General features: G+C 41.9%; 1 protein-coding gene across 1 annotated transcript in view; it reads left to right on the top strand.

Annotated features, from left to right (window-relative positions):
• Window positions 1–439: 439 nt before the first annotated feature.
• The window catches only part of GNAQ (G protein subunit alpha q), a 276,419-nt gene continuing 267,406 nt past the window's right edge, over window positions 440–9,452 (top strand). Inside the window, exon 1 of the mRNA XM_045563139.1 lies at window positions 440–721. Coding sequence (XP_045419095.1) covers window positions 586–721 — 136 coding nt within the window. The 5' untranslated portion in view covers window positions 440–585. The remainder of the gene's footprint in view (window positions 722–9,452) is intronic.

Below are 9,452 nucleotides of genomic sequence, written 5' to 3'. Positions count from 1 at the left end.
GCGCGGCGGCCGGGCGGGCCGGCGAGCAGGGTTTGCGCGCGAGCCGGGCGGGGGGCGCGGGCAGGGCCGAGGGCGCCCGGGAGCCGTGTCAGGCGGCAGCGAGGAGCGGGCGCGCCTGGCGCGGGGAGCCGTCGGCGGCCTCTCGTTGCGGGGACGCCTCGGTGGATGTGCTCTCGCCGCCAGGCGCGCGGCTTAGGGGAGCCTCGGAGGCTGCGGCGGCGGCGGCGCGGGGGGCGAGGCGGGCCGCCCGTTCCCGGGGAAGGAGGCGCGGGCGTCTGAGCGAGGCCGGGCGCGGCGGCTTCCCTTCGCGCGCCCACCGAGCCAGCGCCCGCGGCCGCCTCCCGCGCCCGCCTCGCTGCTCCCGGCGGCTCGGGCCGCCCGATCCCGCCGCGCCCCCGGCCCACCTGGTGGCCCCGGCCCTGGCCGCTGCCCCCGCGGCGGTTCCCCGAGCTCGTCCCGGACGCGCGCCCGGGCAGCGGGGGCTCGGCGGCCACCGCTGCCTCGGGGGAGCGAGGGCGGGAGGGTGTGTGTGCGCGCTGTGAGCAGGGGGTGCCGGCGGGGCTGCAGCAGAGGCACTTTGGAAGAATGACTCTGGAGTCCATCATGGCGTGCTGCCTGAGCGAGGAGGCCAAGGAAGCCCGGCGGATCAACGACGAGATCGAGCGGCAGCTCCGCAGGGACAAGCGGGACGCCCGCCGGGAGCTCAAGCTGCTGCTGCTGGGTGAGTACGGCCCGAGGCCGGCCGCCGCGGGGCCTCCCGCCGGGCCTCTGCGACCCCCGCCCACCGCCCCGGCCCTTCTGGGCAGCTGCCCTGCGCGCCCCCCCCGGCCCGGGGAGCCCGCGGCTCGCCCCTACCCTCCCGGGCGCGCCCCCAGCCACCATCCGCACCCGCGCGCGCTCGCGCGGACACACACACACACACACACACACACACACACACAGTGTCACACGCGCGCGCGCACACACAGCTGAGGGGTCCGGGCTGCCCTGCCCGGTGCCTCAGGGTGCGCCTTTTCGTGTCCCTGAGGGCTGTGCTTTATCTGCTGTGCTTCTGCTAAATGGCAGATCGCTTCGGGGCAGAGGCGCGGGGGTGGAAAGGTGGGCCGAGGGCTTGAACTTCCAGTGCCGTGGCCGTGGCGCCCCGTGGGGTGGTGGAGTGGGGAGCTGTGTGTGTGTGGCCTGGAGGGTGGCAAGCCGAGCCAGGGATGGCGTGCGGTGGGGTGGCTTGTGTGCGTCCATTGTCAGTGCATTCTGGGGTCACGGAGGGAATGGTGGAACGGTGGGCAGACTCAGGACCGGATTCTTCAAGGAGTAATGATGAGGAAGCCGAATGGTTGGCTCTGCAAAGAAAGGGCCTGTGTATTGGGGGCGGGGCGGGAGGGCAAGCCCAAATGTGTCACACAAGTGCTGTTCTTTGGCCATCAGACCATGGAAAGGAGGGAGCCCAGAAGAGTTTCTCGGTCAGTGGATGGTGACAGGCGTCTGTACCATTCCTTCCGGATAAAGATGTGGGCTAGGGGAGCGTTGTGCTGTGTGGTTGTTGACAGCGACGGGTATCTTTTGTTTAACGAGGCAACCCAGATGGAGGCCTGAATGCACAATAGTTACTACTGAAAACCAGTGCAATCTCTCTCAGTTACTCTCATGCAAACAAATAGAAACCTTTTGTTTAAAACAGACAGCATTTTAATATCTTTGAAATCTGGGCTGGAAGGAAAACGGGAAGCGTCTAGCAAAAATTTCCCTCTAATTTCCAAAGAAGCCCCAGCCTTCTGCTTTAACACTAAGTTAGCAAGAAAATGCCATTTCCCAAATAGGAATTCTATTGATTATTATCTCTTGAGAGAATGTTCAGAATCAAGCTATCAGGTACAAGCCAGCATGACATAACTCTGAGCTATTGTGGTAGGAAGAGCAAACAGCTTTGCAGTAATAGGCCTGAAAAATGTCTGCACTTGTGTTCTAGATATTTGCATGTATAATAAATACGTTTCTCAAACATTTCTGTAAGAAAAGAATATTGTACAGTTAGTTGGGGTTTGAGAAACATGCATTTTCTTATCTTGAGCATTCCATTTGCTGGCTCAAGGAACCAATTGCCTTTGGGGACTGAACTGCTTTTGTACTGGATCATTTACAAGCAGGAACAAAATATAATGACACATATAGTTACAAATGGTTAATTCACATGCCATGCTTTATGTCTTCATTTTGAAATCTGATTAGATAAATGTGCACATGTCTACAAAGAACAGAAGGCAAAGAAAGCACTGGATGAAGGAGGTGGGCTTGAAATGAAGCCAGGGGAGGGGAAAACTGCAGTTGGAAATGAGGTCTTTTTTTTTTTTTTTTTTAATTCTAATGGCTGGAAACGTGCAGTTCAGTATTTTCTGAATTCTCAAGATTGAGAAGAAAATAGAGAGGGCAAGAGAAATATATAGTGTTTAAGTGCACGATGAGGGGAAAAGCATGTGTTTTAGAGAGACTTGTTTTAGAACTGGGTTTTCTTCTTATTTTGTCCTGTTTACAGTCTTTGTTTCTGTTTAGCTGTGACCAGGGCTTTTGAGGTCTCTCCAGCCAACCCTATTTGTCTGAAATGTGACAGTTATGGGTTTCCGAGCAGCTATGAGTTAAAGCCTCCAGGGATTTGTCAAAGGGCCTGGATTTGAATGTGTAAGAGGGAAATACACGTATATGGATGCTTTATTGCAAAATGAACTTGGAGATAATTTTCTGAGAAAAAAATTTAAAGTAAATCAGTTTTACTGCTAAAGTGGTAGTAGTGTTGAGAACTCTTCCCCCTCTTATTAGATATTTGAGTAGGGTTTAATACAGCCCCAACCCCTCCCCAAAATAGGGCTTATTAGAAGTGGTAGAAAAATATGACATTAACATAGCCCTTACATTTTTGAGTAACATTCAAAAATTATACAACTGTCTGTCAGAAATATGATCCCTGAACATCATGTAAGAATTGCTGCTGCTTCATGTTCTAGGTATGTTTCTTTTGTAACATAACTATAATATCTGCACTATTTATGTAGTAGTAATATATACTAAATGTAGATTTGTGCTTGCATGTGTATGAGTGTGTGATTTCACGATTTTTTGAATCCAGGAAGGTTTGGCTTGAACAAGGGAAGGTATTGGGGCGGGGTTTCATTTGAGGAATTCCTGATTCGCTGCTTTGACGAGTAGATTGAATTTTCTAGTTCCTTCCTTCACTTAAACAAAACCTATCCAGATGAGGGTACAGAGCATATCCCTGGACAGTTTAAAGATCTACTAATATGTTAACCAGTTGATTTAAATGGAGGAATCAACCTTATATTGAAATAAAATTCAGTAAAAAATTATTTTCAAAGTAGATTTTTGTTCAAGGCATGATGCCATTTTAATGGAAAAGGATTTGTTTGGCAGGCATAAAAATTTAGACCCTTGCATTTGCACGCATAATTATTTACTTTTATATGTATACATTTAATAATATGGGGAAATTAGAAAAGGAAAATAGTGGTTACCTGAGTAGATGAATGTGTGGCAGTAAAATTTGGGTTGTTTTGATTTATATCTGACAATTATGCCAATGTCTTCCAAATCTATTCCACAGTACTTACATAGTTTGATTTTTATTTTTAAAAAATGAATTCTGAAATCTGCCACCATAGAACATTATATTAAATTCTGAATTCTTGTCCTCTTTTAACTTATTCATTCTCTAAATTCATTTATGTTAGTGTTTATTTTCTTTGACACTCAAAGAAAACTTTCTCTTCATATTCTACATAGACATACAAGAACATACTTTATTTTAACTTGATTGATGTTTTTATATGCTTCCTAGGTGTAAAGTACCTAGATTGATGAATCGATTGACATCATGAATATTCACTTTAATTGATTAATATTCATGAACATTCACTAAATATTTCTATTGGTGGCACATACGTCATGTCATTTAATATTAATTTGTCTTTAAGTCTATATAAAAAAAAGTGGCCCTAAATGCTTGCTTCAGGTCACAGATACTCATCCTGATATTTTTTTTCAGTTCTTAGAAGATACATTTTTTTCCTATTAACGTGTTCTTTTTTACATGTTTTGAAATCTTTTTAGATCTTAATCATCAAATAGAAAGATTTAGCAAACACTCTTTATTGATTGGATTCCACCTATTGAAAACAGGCAAAGTTTAGGTCAGTTTTAAATGGAAGAATGAATGTTCTTGGTCTCCTAAACTGAATTATATATATGATTGTAGTTTTTTTTCCTGTCCTACAAAAGCAAGCTTATCAGGGTAGGGATTGTGTCTATTTTGTTCGCTATTAAATCTCAACTTTAAGCACAATATCTAACTTATAGAGTGCTCTCAGTTAATATTTGCTGAATGAATGAGTTTGTTTATGACCCTCCTGCTAGAAACTGGGAGTAGACAATCATGAATAAATTATAGAAACATGGTGATATGTAATGTTTTTATCTGTGGCAGATACAATGATGATCTTCTTAAAAAATTGTATGTAACTCTTTGAACCAAATGAGTATAAATGCATTCCAGGATAGGAATTGATAATGTAAGATGTTGCACCACATATTGAACTAATGTATTATAGTTCTGTGCCAGGTACATTTGGGAATAGCAGTCATGCGTAAGGTATGAACGTTTAAAGAAAAAAAAAAGGAAACCATTCCATATTTTACTACTTGTTATCGTGTAGAGCCTAGTTTAACACTGTCGTCTTTTTGCTATACTTTTTTCTCTGTGATATGCTGATCAGAGTGAATTTTTAATATCCTGTAGAGCACAGGTGAAGGCCAAGTAGGTTTTTGTGATTTACCTATACAAATACATGAGAAAAACCACCATGATTAAATACAGAATTTCAGGAGTTGCAGATAGAACATTTTTAATATGAGGGGTATATGTTTGTATCGAAAACTGTGCAGTTGTAGAGTAAGAAGGGATGTGGAAGGCTGGGAATGCTCTGGCCAGTTTAGATGGTATGGAGAGCTTATTCATGCATATTTGGGTAAAAGCACCCTTCCCACTACCCCTCAGTGGAGTTCCTTGGAGGAAGAGTAGCTATGTTGATTGCTTGAATTAACCTAGTGGCTATCTAGGGTGGAGACTCGAACCATAGAATGAAAGCATTGCTTTAAGTAGTCCTAATAACAGCGTCTTTCTGGAAATATCAAAATGTGGTGTTTATTAGGCTGCTTTAAGGACCAACCGGTTTTATTTTTTGGCTCTCTTTAGCTTCCAAGTGTTGAATATGTTTCTAAATGTCAGAATTTATTTGGATGCATTGCCTCTTTTTTTTTTGGAAACAAAGTACTTATAGTTTATATCTGAAGAGCAAAGTGGGAACATCCTTCATATAAATCAAAACTGTAGCTCTGACTATATTACAAAGCCTTTAGAGGAAGAGTTTTGCATTGAACTATGTAGATAGATTCATTGTCTAGATCTGCCATATAATTGTCCATCCTATACTTATATGTTAATTCTTCATATGGGAATTTTGGCACTAATTAAAAACCTGCTGAAACAGTGAAATTATTCCGTGTTTATCTATTCAAATATTTTTAGGTAAGTTCAAAAAGGAGAACCAGAAGAATAATTTAGTAATTTAATAACTGTTTTGTTTATTATAAATAAATTTGATAGGCTCTTTTTCATTAAAAAGAAAATAATCTGCCCAGCTCTACTTTATAAGACATGGCTTATGTTCACTTTTCAGAAGTGCCTATTAAATATAGTTATGATTTTTATTACAGATGAATTTTTAAGGACCTGAAACAGCTTTTGCAGTTGTGAGGCTGCATGCTATGCTAAACTTAGCAGAAAAAAAGGAACAGATTTTTCTTCATGATCCAGGCAAACTTGAAAAGAAATTAACAAGATTTTCCAAGGATGACTTTGATTTCAGCATTCATATTAATTTTTCTTTAAGGGGAATTATTAGTTCTGTTGATATTGCTAGAAATGTTGATTGGATGTTGGGAAAATAAGGAGCTCAAAGGGTACATCTTGGAAGAAAGAGAAGCCATTTTAAGAAGGTTGGGTTTGCTTTCTTCCTAACAAGGTGGAAGGAATCTGTTTCCTCTAGAGTCAAAGTATTGGGTTGAGGGAAAAACAAGCATTTGTAGCAACAAATTTAAAGTCTAATTTTCTGGTTGAAGGGGGAGGTAGGGACATTTTTCAAGGGGAAACTTTTATAATGGCTTTTAAGTAATGTTAAGGTATCTGCAGAATTAATCCTAGGCAAGTGTGAAATAGCAATAGAAGGTAAAATGTGTGATTGTTGGTAATTAAATCTGTGGCAATAACTGACTGCAGTAAAAAGTGGACGTTTTCTCTTGTTCTGCCGAATGGAGTAATGTTAAAGAAAGAGCTATTCTCAGACCCAAACACTATTTTGTGTGAACAGCTGTTACTAATAAAATTATAGGAAGTTGTTCGACAATCGCCTTTGATTTGTTACATTACTGATATGTAAAAATCTGTCTGATTTCTCATTTAACATGTAGTAAAAAGAAAAAAGGACCTAAACATACTGACAAAATGAGATAATAAATCCTAGGTGGTCATGAATCTGGGCTTTACAAACAAAAATAAACATCCACACCCTGATGCTGAGACCCCCCTCCCCCAACCTGACTTTTCTATTAATATATAGCTCTGTGGTTAACCTTTATACTTAGCCATAATTTCTGAGATCATCACAGTGTTTTGTTAAAATCCTTCATGGTTAATTTTAAAGAACAAAATTAGTATTTAAGAGTAAAATTATGAAGATGTTCAAGTTCATTTATTCAACAAACACTTGTCAGTGATTGGAAAATAACGTTTTCTCCAATTTTTTTTTAACCAGGCATTCCTTAAGAAGAAATAGTTGCATACAGAATGCCGATCAGATGAACAAACATAAGCACTTACTCTGTGCAAAATAATGGGCCATATGAGACACTCCTTGTTTCTTATTTGCCAACAGGAAAGACTAAGAGCACTTTTTCACAATTCTTGTTGAGTAGTTGACACCCTTCTATTGACATGCCCTTTATCCTTTTATTGGCTCTTCATACAAAGAAAAAGACAAAATAACCTGAAAGTGATTGTAAGAACTTTCTGGGGATTACACAGCTGGGGAAAGCAGATGATCTTAAGAATTTGAACTCCTAAATGTATATGTATTATTTCCTTAGAGCATATCATATTTTACCTTTAGCTGTGAAAAACTACTTACAACCACCTGCCCTGTCTTTCTAACTAGATGACAAGCCCTATGAGGGCAAAAATACCAGCTCTTGTTTCTTTATATATCAACATTACGCAATGCCTCCCTCAATTTCCAATGATTCTGTTGTCACTAACTGGGGGTGTGTGGGCATAGGAAGGTGGGGGTTGGGTGGGCAGGTGGATTCCCAAAAGAAAGTGTAATCGGAGGAAGGGAATTTAAACTTCCTGCTTTCTTCTAATGGGCATCATCCATGTGTTCTCCGTTTTCCACCCATCTTTGCTGTTTTGTGGGCCACCTGGGGCACAGTAAAAGGAATTAAGACATGCAATGATCTTCACCTCTTTGCCTGCCTCTCATTCATTCTCTAGGGACAATGTTTCAGTTGATTCTCATATTGTTTTGGGTTGAAAGCTGATAGCAGTTGATCCAGCAATTCCAATGGAAAGCTGTTACTTATACAAATCCTTTAAATTTGAAAATTGCACGCACCTTTATTATAGGATTAATCTTGGATTGTGAACAGTTTGCTTTAGAAACAAAGTAATTGTTTCAAGGAAGTGTGTAATGGATTGTGGTATGGTTGGGAACTAAAATGTTACTAATACCATTATATTCTTGAAACCTCACAGAAGAGAACAATAATTGATCCACAAATTAAAGAAAAAGAAGTAGAGCCAGACTTTTTGGCTCTGTTGTGGGAAGTGGATAGTGATGTTTAGAAACATAGTTGTGTATATTTCTAGGAAATAGCCTTGTGATTTTTTTCCCTTTGGAGAACTGAAATTACGAATTAATTGCCTCTTCCAAGAATTTGACTTTTCGGATTTTTTTGATCAGCATCTCTGCTAAAAAAATCAAAATAGAACTTTTGTTTCTTTTTTATGTTTTAAAACATTTCTTCATCACTTTTAGTGTTTCCTTTCTACATTTTCGTTTGCTATAGGGGCAGCAGGGTGATTGGTGGTACCTTCTACCACCATATATTTCCAGGTAACTGTAGGTCTAATTGTTTCTTTCTTTCTTTTTTTTTTTTTTTTTTTTTGAGACAGAGTCTCACTCTGTTGCCCAGGATAAAGTACTGTGGCATCAGCCTCACTCACAGCAACCTCAAACTCCTGGGCTCAAGCAATCCTTGTGCCTCAGCCTCCCGAGTAACTGGGACTACAGGCATGCGCCACCAGGCCCGGCTAATTTTTTCTATATATTTTTAGTTGTTCAGCTAATTGCTGTCTATTTTTAGTAGAGACAGGGTCTCGCTCTTACTCAGGCTGGTCTTGAACTTCTGAGCTTAAATGATCCTCCCACCTTGGCCTCCCAGAGTGCTAGGATTACAGGCATGAGCCACCTTGCCTGGTTTAGTTGTTTCTAAAGAGGAGTGAGTGCTTCAGTGATTTACTCACCCCTCTTTCAGTCTTCTGGCTATTTGCTGTAGCCCCCTCCCCATCCCTCCCATGTAAATACCACCCACTCATTTACTCTCCCCTCATATCTTCCTGAAACAAATGCTGGTGGTGGTGGGGGTCCCTCAGATTCTCTGGCTTGCACATTTCCTTACGATTTAGAGAACTTCCATGTTGGTACTTAGGTCAGACATCATGTGGCTGTGAGCTGGTGAGAGGGGAAGTTGGGTGCTTTCATACATTAAAAGGAAAGGATTTGTGAATGTGTGTTTAGGAGATGATTAACTTTCTTTTGCAACACTTGCTCTGGTCTGCAAAGCAAAATGCGTTGTTACTGAACAAAATTTAAAATTCTCCTTTCTTTTCCAGAGGGCAGGGACTTGAGATTGGTTCATGATTACCAGCTGAGAGTTAGTGAGCCAGTGCTGAATAACCTATCCTGGGCCACTGGGTTTCAAAATAGGATGCAGTACCTTTGCTGGAAGGGGAGAAGGTGCTGTAGGCTGTAGGTATGTGCTGAGTAACAGCTTATCTTCCTCATTTAATGTTTTGAACGTCCTCCTCTCAGTGACTTGAGAGCCTTAACAACATCTCTTTCTAATTGTATTTCCACATATGTAGTTAAGGAAGGTGGCAGTAGCAGGGGCCTTCGCTTTTGTTACACTCAATCAGCCTGAGTAGACTTTTGGTGGTGGTGGTGGGGGTGTTCAGGATAAAGATGCACAGATATTTTCTTTGCATGTGAATTGATATTTTAGGACCTACACTTTGCAGAACTCCTTCATTATATTATACGTTCTTTCTGCAGATG

This window comes from Lemur catta, chromosome 10, assembly GCF_020740605.2.
Source record: "Lemur catta isolate mLemCat1 chromosome 10, mLemCat1.pri, whole genome shotgun sequence".
NCBI classification, from domain to species: domain Eukaryota; kingdom Metazoa; phylum Chordata; class Mammalia; order Primates; family Lemuridae; genus Lemur; species Lemur catta.
The sequence above is the reverse complement of the archived record's forward strand: the minus strand, read 5'-3'. Positions and strand labels throughout refer to the sequence as shown.